Source organism: Temnothorax longispinosus, chromosome 5, assembly GCF_030848805.1.
Source record: "Temnothorax longispinosus isolate EJ_2023e chromosome 5, Tlon_JGU_v1, whole genome shotgun sequence".
NCBI lineage: Eukaryota > Metazoa > Arthropoda > Insecta > Hymenoptera > Formicidae > Temnothorax > Temnothorax longispinosus.
Genome location: NC_092362.1, coordinates 17823969 through 17839459, shown reverse-complemented (window position 1 = coordinate 17839459; position 15491 = coordinate 17823969). Strand labels below are relative to the sequence as shown.

At 39.8% G+C, this 15491-nt stretch overlaps 1 protein-coding gene across 4 annotated transcripts in view; it reads right to left on the bottom strand.

Annotated features, from left to right (window-relative positions):
- Nucleotides 1-734: 734 nt before the first annotated feature.
- The window catches only part of LOC139813341 (WD repeat-containing protein 47), a 61083-nt gene continuing 46326 nt past the window's right edge, over nt 735-15491 (bottom strand). For 2 of the 4 annotated variants that reach the window (XM_071778819.1, XM_071778821.1), the window contains exons 7-11: nt 9420-9619; nt 4639-4808; nt 3973-4280; nt 3426-3666; nt 735-3299 (exon numbers count right to left, since the gene is read on the bottom strand). In XM_071778819.1, the coding sequence (XP_071634920.1) occupies nt 3154-3299; nt 3426-3666; nt 3973-4280; nt 4639-4808; nt 9420-9619 (1065 nt within the window). In that variant the 3' untranslated portion in view covers nt 735-3153. The remainder of the gene's footprint in view (nt 3300-3425; nt 3667-3972; nt 4281-4638; nt 4809-9419; nt 9620-15491) is intronic. The other 2 variants (XM_071778820.1, XM_071778822.1) reach the window with 1 other exon arrangement.

Genomic DNA, 15491 nt, shown 5'->3' with positions numbered 1-15491 from the left:
TATTATTTTTTACACAATTTTCACTTATCTTTTATCGTATATTATCACTTATCCAACTTTATATTCAAAAATCTATGCTTCTCAAATGATATCATTCTGCGTATGGCTATAAAATGTAGTTTTTAAAATACTGATTCTTCAAATTTTTATACCCACCATCTCTTTCTTATGACCATTACTTAATACTTCCCTTTAGGGCAAACAAATTTGTTTCAGTTCCACGAAAATCGTGCGAACGTACATCGAGAATTTTTTACCTGTTCGGTGTGCAGTCGGTAGACGTGATATATTATAGCGGCAGTTTTTCCATAATCTACAAAAACAAGCTCTATCTAAACGTCGAAATTGCCGGTTCTCCATTTAAATGATTCTCATTAAAAATTTCTTTTCGAGACTAGAAGGGTTTACGCTCACGATCAGCGTATCTCTGCTTCACGGAATCGGATCCGTAGAGCGCCGAATTCGGCGCCACAGGTAATACATGCGGGTGGAAGATTACATGATTACAGTTATTATGGGAAATTTATAGAAAATCGACCGAGCTTTCATCTCGCGTATATATACCATACCGTACGAACCCACACGCCGACGTAATTTCTTTCTTACGGGGGCCACTAATCGGTCCGATTACCCGAATTTCTGAAAAACTGGCCCGATTGAGATTAGCGGGGGCCTTTTAATGGAATTCTGATGGGTTGTTTGGGTGTGATTTTCGTTATCATCAATACGACCACTTTAATAACGTAATTTTTATTGTTTAAATTAGACGTGACATATTATATCGTATCTACAAGAAAAGTACAAAGTTATAAGTTATATGTCATATGTATACCTATAGTATAGTGCGTTACGTGGTAATACTCGAGTACGAGATAATAAGAGACTTTTACTTTAGACATTTACCAACTCGTTTGGAAATATTGATGAGGTGAGGATATTACTGTTGTAGGATGAGGAACGTGAGGGAGACGGGAGGGGGAGGAAGAATAGCTCACAAAAAATACAAAAATAAATGTAAATTGCCGAAAGCAGCCACGACAGAAGGCACGATAAATTGCTACATGGAAGCAGATGAGCTTGCATTGAGTCGCTATTAACAAATAATCGCTTCCGTCCCATTCCGTTTGCTCGCCATCGTCATTCTGATCTGTTTTGTCAATCATTACAAAATGCAGTGAAGCAGAAAAACAAAGTTGTTGGATAACAAGATACGAAACGCACAGAGTCGCTAAAAATCGTGTTTTTACGAATGCAGAAATATTTCGCAACTCTGTTATCTTGATTATTTACGAAACTTTGAATTTCTGCCAAAGTCATTTAGAAAATCGCAAACTGGACAACACAAAAAAATAATTAATGAATGGAGTATTCGTAACAATAATTTTGTCAAAAAATTTGTTCTCCAAAGAAGAAAATAATTAACGGTGATCAATATTACATCATGCGATCTTGTGAATGATTGAACGTGAAAAATCACGAATTTATTTAGCAAGCGGTTAACTTTAACCTTCTTATTATTCACCCGTTTTCCCTTTATTTTGCTTTTACTATCTCTTATTATTTCTTTAATATCTCTTTCCCATTCTCCTTGAATACATTCGCGATCTTAAAATATGATTTGTCCGTACGCCGAAAAAATATGCTAATAGGACAAAGTAAAAGCTCGCTCTTAACAACGTTGACGTCGAAGTAGGATAAAACAAATAATGATATGATTGCATCATCACTCAACAAATTAATGATTAAATCAAAGAATTGCCGAGGTCAATTGCCGATGAACGTGTATTTACAAAATCTTCGTCCCATGTTCAACCATTGAATCACTACATCGATGAGAAAATTGCTTTCGACAGTGTAAAGTAATGCGCACTTTTCTCTTTTTCTCTCTTTCCATATCGCTGCTACTGCGAGCTTTGGCGATTGCGACAAGCAACTTAAGTCTAATTGTTAGTTCTTACGATTTTATTTTACTAAAGAATACTATCTTCTTTGCGCGTAAACTTAGTCACATGTCGCGACGAATCGCGTATATAAATTGCTTGACGCTCGGATAAACTCTCGCGATTTATATTATTTTAGTCCGTAAAAAATAGCGATTAGTATGAGCGTACGTATATAATTTCTTTCGCAGATACAGATATATATCTATATATATGTATATACTATGTACTAGAACGCGTGTGTATATTTGGCTTGTGAGTTGATAACATGAAGATGGAAGTATGAGCATCTGTGTAAATTAAATGCGCGCGTAAGTTGCAACAATTGTGGCAATAAGTTTTTCAATAAATCAAGAATAAAATAAGTAGGACAAATAATTCTATTTAAACGTTGTGAAACGATGCAACGATGCGGTACTGAGCGAAAGTAAGAGAGCGTTAAAAACTAGAAATTAACGTCCTATACAGGAGCGTGAGTATCGTATTCCTAAGATTTTCTTAACATAGCTCAACGTATCTACAATACAGGCATCTCTGATTATAACAAAATATTTAAAAAAAGAGACCGGGAAAGGGGATATTATCGCACCGCGGTTCTAATAAGTACGCGTGCGTTGTTCCTGATAAAAACATCGAAATCTGAAAACCTACCCTCATATTGTGCAAAAAGAAGATATTTTAAACTCACGATGTGTATACGATCCAACTTCGCGTAGCTGTAAAGTAGCATCAAAGCGAGGGATTATTCATCCGCAGTCTTGTGACTCCCGATATTTAATTCATAGCTAAAAACAATCTTACTGATGCTCCTCATCTTATATCGCGCGATTTACGCGTTCTTTATTCCCTTTTAACCCGAGTCTTCAAAGCGTGTTACGTTTTAATCGTTTAAATGATTTACTTTCGTATCAATGTATTACGCTGAATTAATAACGTAATCGTACAAATTAGAGTTTTAATTGGTCATTTAACATAATTAAACTGTATGCAAATACGAAAATATGTTAGAACATTAATATCGCTTAAAATTTCACTTTTTGCGATTGTAATGTTTCTGGGATTACTTAAGAATCGAAATCAAAGTATGAACCTTTTGTAAGAGTCAATGTAAAAAAAAAAAATCTAGACAATATTGTCAAAGATGAATTATTATGGTAAGATGTTCTTAAAAGAACGGACAATAAATAACGGTGCGTTATCATGTCGGGCCTTTTTAAACAGGCGGTAAGGCCCACAGGGTTGCAGTTTTGTCAGCGGAAGTACTGAGAAACGAGAACTCCGTCGGATGCCAACGTCCGGAGATGACTTTGTCCTGATGTTGAGCGACTACGACGCTAGGTAGAGGCATTGTAAGATCGCCTGCAACATGTATTTCATTATGCTTGTGTTATTCTATTGTTATAGACACTTGTATCACAACAGTATTAAATGTTTCAATTTCCGTAAGTAATGTCTCTTAGAAATTAAAATCAATGAGGAACCCACCTTGCAAGTCTGTGAGTACCAATTTGTTATCGTATCCCGCCGTCAATAAGTAATACGCCGACGGTGAGAATCGTATGCTCCTGATATCTGCCGCATGAGGTTTAAAGCACTGCACCGTTCTGCCGCCGCGAATGTCAAAGAGAATGCAGCTGCTGTCCTCGTGACCGGACACCAACAATCGGCCAGACGGATCTACGCACAGCGCAGCTACGGGACTGCCGACCTGTAATGGAATCAGATTCTGATCAGACAAATAATACTGCTTCTATTCTTGACAACCAGAAAGAAACGTCCGATAAAAATCCGATTTAGAGGGAAGTGACTAATGCTGTGCGATCGGGAGAGATGGTGGTGCAATTTAATAATGTAAATCGAATATTTTTATCGGACGTAGAACTTAATATATGACACTAGAACGAAACAGAAAGATGCTGACGATGCCAAGACGGATTCTAAACGATGAAATTTCTTTTCTAATTTTATCCATTCTAATTTTTATTTTTGATGATCACTATATACAGGCATATCGACGGAGAACCCGACTCACCCGGCTGCCAGGTACCGTCGCAGGTGTGACCATGTTGACGCAGCTTCTCGTCCTCAGATCCCAGAACCTGACTGTTTTATCCTGCGATCCGCTGACGAACATCGCTCCGCCCCAGTTGTAAAGCGTCAGCACGTGGCCGCTGTGGCCGCTCAAGGCCTGGAAAGGTGTACCGGTCGTGCAATCGGTAACGTAAATCTTGCAGTCGCCGGCACCACCGCTGATCAGAAGGCTCGACTTGTTCGACGTGTCCTCGAGGAAGCACAAGTCGCGCACCGTACCATCGTGCATGGTCAACTCGACCTCTTGCCCTGCAGATTAGAAAAATATATATAGAATCGATCATTTAACGATAGTAAGAAAGATTAATTTTTAAGAATTAAATAAATCCGAGTAATAATAACAAACTAATTACGTATCATGATAAATTTCTAAATTATGAATTACTCTTCGATGTCTGACAAATACAGATTTTGCGAGAATTCAAAGATGCAAAAAAAAAAAAGAAACTCAATAATTCATGTATTTAAATATATGAAAAATTTAAAATAAAAATGGGCTCAGTCTATAGTCCATAAAGCCTACTTGTCCCTTTTTTTTTTTTAAGTTTTTTACGAATACCAAGATTACATCTATTTTCATCTATTACGTACGTATATCAAACAATACCTTCGAGATTCGACGTATCGGCGTTAAAGCGCATTAACTTCACAGTTTTATCGTTGCTTCCGGTCGCGATCAACCGTCCGTCCGGTGTCCACGCGAGGCAGTATATGGAGCCTTTGTGATGCTTCGTTCTCTTGAAGAGAACGGTGGGTTGATACGTCTGATGATCCTCTCTGAAAGATATGCAATGCTTCAGTACTAAGCGATGATAAGCAATAAACATTTCGACAACTCGGAACATTTCGACATAAATCATCCGTCTAAAAAAAAAGGGGGTTTTCAATTTCGCTCTATTCCACGAGACATCAATCTTCCCCAAGGAAAAAGAAGAATGCTCGGGTTCTCTCGGACGTCGCTTTCATCGAGCAATTTTCCTTCCTCGTTCCCAGCCTTCATCAACCGCGTCTCTAATTGAAGTCGATATCGTTGCATATTGTACACGGAGTTCGGCCGTGGAAACGAGGGAGAGGCTCGATGATCTCAAGGAGCGTGCCGTCGCTTTCACGGCGCCGGTTTTTTTCTGCAGATTTTAATTAAGCGCAGCTCTTTTCCCACCACGCGCGGCCGACCGCGCGTGTGAGATCGCGAACGTTCGCTCCTCTCTGCCGATCAAGATGTTCGCTCGTAAAATCTGCCCCGTTGTTAATTATCATTCGTCCCCTTGAGTCTATTCGACTTGAGCATGACGCGCAAGATTAACGTCACTTCTGCCGCAATTTCCAGCGAGCGCCGAAGGGGAACGACTTTCGAAAGTGACGATACGATTATTCGCAGAGGCGGTTTCTCCGGATAATAACGACATAATTGGAGAAGAGGTTCGTACTGAGTGATAAAAGTGATGGAACAAGTGAATTATTGCGCAGTTATTTGAGAGAAGGATTAACAGAAGTAGTGTCGTTAAAGAGAGAGAAATTCTCTGCTGAAATATATGTAATGAGAAATTTTACAAAAAAAGGCTCTTATATTAAAGCGCCGAAAGAAAATTTTAAAACTCTAGATTTAACTTTTAGTCGCGCGCGGTCAAAATCCAATAAGTTATTATAATTATAAGTATGAAACAATTTAAAAAATTAAGCCTTGTTATTTTTACTTAATGAATAACTCTTTTGGCTTTATTTTTGATGCATCTTCCTATGGTTTACAAATTAGAAAACAATTATCAGAATGGTAAACTATAAACGTCGCCAGAAAAGAAATCCATACTGCTATTTGCTAGAACAAGTATCTATAATATTCGAGATTAGCAATTTTTTTATATTTTGAAAGTTGTTTAAGAAAGAAAAATATATCAACAAAAAGTAGAAATTCCTATTTCAAGCGACATATGTAGAAATACTCTCGTTTATCAATGAAGCAGGTATATGTGCACATCCGTTATGTTTGCATGTGCCTATAATTTACGTTAATTACAATTATGATTTTCACATCTTGCTTTTTAGCATTTCTTTTCGTTTGTATTAAAATTAACTGCAAATTCTCACGAGCTTTTCAACGAGTGTTTTATGTATCCTCTACTTTATTCTTAGTTAGGAAAATCTTTTTCTTTACAATCTCGACAACAGCACTTGCCAACAACTTTGATCACAAGAGCACAAGTAATGAAACCGCAGACTTATTGACTCTGCAACACGAGATGAAAATGTCGACGGTATTAAATTCGTGATATCTCAATTTCAAGCCGAGCAACAGAATTATAACGTTCTAATTGAACGATCACGGAGTCTTTTGATAGTCAAGTTCTCACAGAGACCTCCCGTCGTTCGTATCATTGACTTTTGCTCCTATCGCAACACCGAGTGTCATGGAGGACAATCTCCTGGCGCCTCGTATTTTACGCAGGTATATAATTAACGAGCTCGTGCGTATCGTTAACGTTATAATTGCGGCAGCATTTCGGACGGCGTAGTCGCGTTCTTTGGGACCATTAAGCGGATTTTACGAGTCGTTTATTCGCGCGCGTTGTTGTTACGACACATGATGAACTTATACCGCGGTATGCTTGAGAGACGTTCCGTGTTCGGTGGCTGTCCCGCAATTTCGAAAGTTACGCAAGACACACGCATATGTTGTCGCACTTTATGTTTCGCCGCGAATACGGAGTATAGGTGCAAATTTTCTGTGTGGCGCAACGGTAATGTATCTCGCGCGCGTAAACTTTCTCGACGCCGCGCCGCGCCGCCGACGTGAATCGTTCCGCCCGTGAAACAGCAGCGGAGCACGAGGCCGCTATCGCAAACGGACAAATGGAAATTGCTCCGCGTTATTGACTTTGGACACAAATTACAGCTCGTTGAACTTACCGGAACACCGTAATACAGCGTTAAATGTGCATTGTCGTGAATTGTTAATGGTAGACGGAATATTTGCGAGTGAAAGGTGACCGTTTTTTGTTGTCTACCTTGTAATGCAAAACAGACTGTCTTGAACTGTAACGTGTAATACTACCTCAAAAAATGAAACTACAGTTCCGTTCCAGGCAATTCCTACGCGTCGTGCGAGCACGATTTTTGCCTCGTTATTATTCTTAATTATTACTTCGTTATTTATTCACCCGCGACTACTTTACGTTCTCCGGTTGTTCTTATCGCGAGTTAACGTTACTTTTTATAATCCACTTCCATGTCCCGCAATGTTCTTTCTCGTTCACTGAAATTTACAAATTGATCTCAAAACTAATCTGAATTTGTGTGATTTTCCGAATTTTCCGATTCTTAACGTATTTTCAGTTAAAAAATAATATTCAAGAAATCATCATATTAAAATTATGCGGGATTGTTCTGAATTCGGTGCAAATATTGATGGGAGGAAAGATGAAATATTGCGAATCGCGTTCAGGATGATGTAAACGGAAACGACGTGCTGCAGCGTGGTGGTAGCCGGTAATGGAAAAAAACTGTACCGGCAATCTACATTCGCTGAACACGCAGGAATGCTCCGTTTGGCATGAAGGCCTCTGCCGCTCGTTAGGCCAGCATGCCCGCGTAAAATTAGTTTAGCGGACGCGAATTTATACTTGACCCGCCTCAAATTTACATACGACGAAGCTCTTTTGTTACGTATGAGTGACAACGGAGACTCGATTATAATAAGAGTAGCTCATAATCGTGCAAGATTATTTTCTTGGCTTTCTATAACATTAATTTAATTTAATACATACTCTTTAATACATATTTTTCATACTCTCAAATAATCTCGGATTTTTTTAAATGCTAACCGGCAATTAGCAAGAACCTTGTTCCTCGTTAATTGCGCTTTTAAAACGCTAGAGAGTAATTATATCTTTGAAACTATGAACCTCTCTCTCTCTGTAGAACGGCAGAACTCTATGTAGAACTTTTGAAGCACGGCAAAATATTCATTACCAACCTGTTTTCCATCGATACATATTTAAGTCTGAAAGTTTAGCAGTAGAGAAACGATCACGATAAAAGTTTTCAGCCCGTGCAAAAATATTATTAAGCGTATATTACATATGCATATATTACAAAATAATCCCGCCAAATTACAGCTCATGAATATTTGCAATAATACCGGGCTCCTTGCCTCGCGGTAAGTGATATCTATTGCAACGTGAGAGAACACATTTGATTAATCGCGATCTCTGTTCTAATTACATCGCGCGAGCGAAGTTGCGTTGATATTATCGCATCAAGATGATAGATAAGCCGGAGCTTATTGAATAGCGTGACGCGTTCCGCTGTAAGAGCCGTGATTTCTCTCGCGCTTCGCACCGCGAAAAATGTTTCGAGGTGCGCGCGCTATCTCGGGATCCGAAACGTGTCCACCGCGAAGGTAGAAACGACGTCAAGCACGGCTGAGCAGGATTTATCGTCGCCACGACGAGCGGCGAATTTTAGCTCGCGAAACCAGCGCGCTTATCGCGAACGTGAAGTCATTTCGTCGTCGACGATTCTCCCCCCGACAATCCGGGATCGGCTTTTAGCCGACTCGTAATTTACGGTTATTTACACCGGCGCCGCTAAAATGTATCACAACTCTCTCTCTCTCTCCTTCCCTCTCTTTCTCACTCCATTTTTCGCGGGAGCGTGAATGTAAGTTCATCTGATTTCTCTCGGCTGGACGGGCTGCCGTGATGTTATTCGCCTGTCCGAGTTCGATAATCGCATAACGCAAACCCGTTCGTTATTTTTGCATAAGGCCGCTGCAACGATACAGCGATACCGCGATTCGTCAAAACGCAACGCGTATCGGAGACTGTCATTAGTCGTCGACATGCCATCTCGAAATATATAGCTTACGCGCCATCGAAAGGCTCCGTTGCGAGACACGCTCCTCGAGACAGACGAAGGCGGTAATGTTACGATCGCGTTATTTCTCCGCGCTTCGATTGACTCGCAATCGCAATTTAACGATTTCCCGAACGTCCGGTGCGAAACGGCTTCCACCCGCTATCCTATCGGACTTCCGGCGCCGATATGAAATGCATTTTATAAGAAAGTTCAGTATATCAATATCAATATCAGTAACTGATTGTCGATGCATATTTAAGTAGTAAATGTGAAATTGCATTATTCATAAAAGCATTAATCAGCAGAATGTTCGTGAAAATATAAATCTTTAGGCAGCAGATCGATCTATGTATTTCCGAATAGCGATTTTTCGAATTATTGCAATTAATTTAGTCTCAATGAGAATAAAAGTGAAAATATCACGAACTTGTCAAAGAACCCACAAATGCGATACTTATGGAAATTATCAAATTATTGAACGTCGGAGATAAGCTCCTCGACAATGAATTGTCGCGTAACGAACGTGATTCTCACCTGACATCGTGCAGCTTCGGATAAGCGCATATTCGCAGCGTCTTCGAGTTCGATCCCACGGCGTACAGCTTCCCATGGGGGTGAAATTCGGCGCAGCGTATCGCCTGCACGTCCTCCAAAGCGGTGACGGGGACGAAACGCGGTCTCCCGCCGCCGTTGCTGCTACCATTGCTGGTCTCGAGTTCCGGTCTCGGCTCTTGCTGCAAAACGAGATGCGCGATCGTGTTACTCAATTTGATATTAATGCGTAATAATTATCGTCCGTGCGAGCGAGCGCACGGAACTAATAATATGCCCGTTGTGTTTGTAGCGCAGACGATTAGAAGCCACGCCGTTGCAGCTCTTGCAGACGGAATGCAACGCGGAAAGGTAACTACAACTATCGCGATACACAGCGTACTGCTCTAACGAGATCTAATGAATGCCTGCCGGCACAAAGTAACCGTTTTTATTTGCGGATAGGACAAGTACCGTCGCAAATTGCGGATGCAATTCTGCGTCCGGTTGTAGCGATGAATATGGAAACGTTGCAGTGAGATGAACGTAATATCCAAACAATATCATTGCACTTGATACTCGCATTCTCATTGCTTCCTATCCACTTACAAATTACGTAGATATGGTGGCGGAATATACAATACAATTATATTTCCACATGTTAATTGCATATAGAAAACAGTAATTTTAATATTGATAAAATATTCAAATAAATAATTTAATAAAAGTGTTCAACAAAAAAAAATAGACATCAATGTGAGCCGTGTACAACTAGAATTAAAAAATTTAAAAAAAAAGTAAACTGTCAAAGAAGAATATTTGTAAGAATTGTTCAGATTATGAATTACGAGGATAATTTTTACTTTTTTGAGGGAAAAATATAATGAGATGTTAATTACATTTACCTGGATAGTTCTATGATAATTAGCGCTTTCAATTTAACTCTTTCGCCGCTACTAAATTTCTTTTTTGAATCAATTAATGCCTAACATGGAGATATGCATGTTTATGTACACATAAAGAAATTTCACTTTCTCGTTTCGCGCAAGACGCAAATGATGTGCTCTTCTTGTGAGACAGTTATTACTCAGAACTCGCTAAACCAGCTCGCGCATTGCACAGGCAGCGAACCGAACGGAAGGTGAAAAATTCAGAAATACTAGAAAGTTGGACCTTAGATGAATTTTTACCTCACTAAGCTTTTGCGTATAAACAGTTTATTTACTTCAATATTTATGCGATATAATCTTCCAGCTAAATCGGAAAAATGGTGATTTTTTTCTCTTCGACATTATCGAACAAAATGCATGAGTTGGCACTATCGATAAAGGTTTTCTATTTAAAAACAAAGAAAATACGCAAAGTGCACGCGGTGAAACTAATGTAAATCGATAATTTCACATAGCCATTTTCCGCGTAGATAATCGTAATAGCCGTAATTTTATTTCTTCAACATCGACAGTTAAGCAACGGTTATGGAATTATTATATTCATAGAGAAAAAGCTCGCGATGTTTTTTTGGCGCGAAGCACTTCTTTTGCTGAAGCTACAGGTCCGGAATCGTTTCGCGATTCGTGTTTGCGCAACGACGCGCTTCGCCACGCTTTTACTTTCAAACCACGAGATTGGCCGCGACCGTTTATCTAGATGGATAAATTAGCAAAGCAAATGCACACGCTCTGCCCGCTGTTGTTCTCTTCTTGGCAAACCGTGCAGCACGAGCGGAATTATTAGCGCTCGCGTGCGTTTTATTCACGCGGCGGCGTACGCTTAACGGCGCGCCGAAGCTACTTCTTGCCAATTGGAATGACTTACGTACGGGTAATTTGATCTCGAATGCGTGCGTGACAGGAACATCAGATTCTTACGAAAAGATAAGCGATATAAAGAAGCCATGAACTAATAAAAATGTTTTCAAGTTTAATCGTTATAATTTAAAAAAAATTTCTTAGCAATGATTCGATGTAAAGATAAATTCACAAACTTGTGAAGAATATGTATATCGTTGTAAAAAAAAGTAACGTATAAGGAACAATAGAAAAGAGATTGCAGTAGGAATGGTATTCGATATGTCAATCTTGTTTCACAATTCCATTCTTGCTTGAATAAATATCGAGTCAATAACCATTGTATGATTCATTGATTTCTTTCGATAAAAATTTATCTAGTAGTAGATTCAATGAGTCAATCCGAACAATAAGTGAACGGAATTGGATGGTGAATCGGACTGGATTTTTACTTACAGTCTCGCTTGCTAATTCTACCTTTCACCTCAAGTTGTTCTAATTTGCTACGAAACAGTCATATTCTTACGTTCAAAACACGTTATATTTTCTGTGAAAAATCGGATTTTAATTCGACCCTTCAGTCCTATTCGCCGGCTATCGTTATTGCGCCGTGAAAAGGGAAACGACAGTCGTGCACTTCGACGATCGCTCTTTTGCAGCCGAGCAGACGTCCGCGTCGTCGCGATTTACGAGCGAGAACGGGGCCACAGAGGAGAATCGATCGTAGATCCGAGAGAAATTCCCATTTCCGCGAAAATTCTGGCATTCTCCGCGATCTCCCGGGCGGCTTAACGAGCCGGAAACGTATTCTCGATCGTAACTCTGTTGGGAAAAGCAGATGAAACATCGCGCATCGGTAGGAAGTATATCTGAGAAGCCTAGTTTTGCCGATCGGTCAATCAACCCGTCTCGACCATCGCTATAGACGTTCGGTCTTAATAGCTCTGTACAGCCTTGCGAAAGCGACGATGTAGACAGAAACTTTATAGCATATGGATGGATACTTCAAGATCCCGAACGAAAGCGGGACGAAGATGATGCAAATGCAGTTTCGAACATCGTACTGTTTCGCATTCGCTCTTTCGGCAGTCTGTATATCAATAGAATCGATGAATGAAAGTCTTGCCTAACATGGTAACAAAGCGTTATTCTTCAATAGGATTGTAAGATATAATTAATAACTTAGCAATATATAATAATTCTTTTATATATTCTTATGAAATAAAATATAACCTATATATGAACAAAAACTATAGTTGTTTAAATTTATCTATCATAAATATTAATCGAAACATCGATACATCCGGACGATTAGTAATAATTGACATCCGCGACCTTAATTCCCTTATAAATAGTCATCTCCTCCGTACTCTTATAAGGAGGAAAAGGGTGGATCGCGAAGGATCCGCCGGATGCCCTGAAGGCCTTCGGACACGCGTCTCCGATCGAAGATTGGAGGGACGGATCCAACGACGCGTGGCACGATGAAAAACAACTAATAAAGAGGCCTTGACCTGATTGGCGACTCCGGCTTTTTACTTTCCTCCATCGACGCATCATAAAAAAAAAACCGATGCGACGCGCAAGAATTTACGCATATCGCGCATATAAAATGTGCGAGATGTCAATTATAAATTCACTCGCTCTAGATGCAGCCTGCAATGAACGTAAGAGATCGCGACAGCGCAACGTACATTAACGATATTAATGGTATTAAGCGATTTTTGTCCCGCGGGTCGTCGATGATCATCATGATCAAAATTTTCACTTTTCTCTGAAAAACCGGTTTTACCGGATCTATTCGTGATCGTTTTCGATCTCGGACGTCTAGACATCCATCGAAAAAGAAACACAATTTGATGATTAGTTTAATGAAATAGATGCGAAGAACGAATAAATACGGAGTACGCTCGATTATATTTCGGATAACAAAATCCGATGCAACCAATCGTTTTCTGTATCTGGGTTACGGCATACTTTTTCGTCGTCAATCGGTATTCAAACCGAAATCGAAGGTGCACGCGTGTGCGCGCGTGGGCTTAAGGGCATTCGAGATTCCGACGCATGAATTTCACCGTGTAATTTTACCGTGACATCTTTATGTGAAATTACAAATGCCCTGCAACCGGGAAGAGAACGCTCGTACCACGACCCCCACATCGTTCTTTAAATGCATATTACGTACAATTAATGTGCTCAACTCCTTATTTAGCGTGTTACATTCAATTAATGTGATTAATTATTGTTACACTCGCCTTAGCTTCAGATTTTTTTTATCAAGATACGAAATGCGAAGTTATATTAAGAAGTAATTTCTCTTATATTAATGAGAATAACGACCGAGAAATTTATTCAGATATGCTAAGCGAATGCGGAAGTGAATTAACCATCGCGGATATAATGCTCAATTCTCAAAACAATTCTCGGTGGTGTCATGGGACGCGGAAGATTTTTCTATATACAATTGGCGAAAGATATGGCCTTAAAAAAATTAAAGCAGATTAATGAAAAAAAAGTCACATTATATCAACTCAATCGAAAATGGAATGTAAAACGATTCCAGAATTCTGGCGACATTTCATAAGAGGTCACTTGCAACCAACAAGTTTTCGCACTTTTTTCACCTGCGAACGAGATATAATTGCAATTCGGTCTCAAACGAGCTTGATATATGCAATATTTCCCGACTAGAGACATTTAAATCGATCGGTCACTTATGGAATTCTTGTATAGTTCAAATGATGATATTGAATCACCTGAGAAAACCGAGGCTAATGTGCGCATAAGTCCTTAGACATCGCAGCCCTGGTTATTACGCTGGTTATTAATTAATGCGACTGTTATTACCCGGCTATTATAAAATCATTTTTATTCTTGCGAGACCGTCGAAGTACGGTCTGCGGATGTATCGTCTTGAATTACGAGCGACGTCGCATTAATTTTCTTACGTAGCGGTAATTTCGACTCTCGAGGAAGTCTCCGTAACTTTCTAACCGTATGTACGAAACGCACGCGACGGAGATCATAATTAAATGGTCGATTACAACGTGGCGCAAAACGCTCTTAGTTAATAGCAGACTCGTTGCGGACCGGAGCGGGAGAGGAATTCGAAAATTATATCGTCGGTCCTTTCGACATATACGTGTGCAATTCGTGCCCATTCGCCGAGAAAAAAAATTGCCCGGCCAATATACGTTCTTCCTCTTAGTCGTCACGAACTAATGTGTCCCGTCACACCGATTAATTGCGCAACGCGAAGAATACCTCGCTTTCACTGAACAGTCGCTGGATTGCCGCGTGCGCACCGGTCATTTACCGCAATAAATCTAGTAATCAATCCAATTTCTCAAACAATTGTTTTTCGCAACGAAGTGTGCGCGCCGAAACAAGCAGGAAGTCGGGGAGCATGATGGAGCTTTGACGAGCAACAGAAACCAATCGACATCGCCGATCAAGCGGAACGGTCTGTTTTTCCATCCGTACGCCCGTAATTGAGATTTATCGATAAAGTCACAATATGTAACTTGTGCTTGGACGCAACATCTCGCTCTTGATCGATCCACGAGCCTACCGATCCGCTGATCCGGCAATCTGTCGATCCGTCGACACGGCGTATCTAATTAGCGACGAAACTGGCTAACAATGTAACGATTTAATGACCGGCAGCTGGTTAACGACACTTCTTAACTGCGAGCACAATGTATACTAGATTGCGATGGATCACCGAGACGCGATCGATCGTGAGAAATAATGGAATATAATCTCGTGATCGTCAGCGAGAATCTCTCCGTGGCTCCGCGGAGCGTGGAATAAAAGGTCGAGATTATTCGCGTTGATTAGCGATTATTTCGACGGGGTGAATTAACTTTCTTAATAAAGAAGTAACGGTTGATTAACTCGGTACCTATCAGGAACACTTTCTATCCCGGGTTAGTCGAAAATATGGCTCATTGAAGGTGCATAATTTAGAAAAAGATATAAACCGGAACGTATTAGTAATAAAAAAAAGAACAGGACCTGTGCAACCACTTTGTTTTTGACATTTGCAAACATGAATATGAATGAAGAGACATTTAGAAATATAAAAAAGATGTAATATATAGAAAAAAAGGGAAAAAGTATTAGAAATCAAACTGAACTATCTTATTAGAATTAAAAAATTCTTTTTACAAGTCTATGATTATTATCAATACGCCGCTATTTTCTTGGTTTATTTTGTGCATGTCATTTTATACAAAAATACACCCTATCGTTCCTGAAGCATTTTGTATGACACAGCTGTGTAATC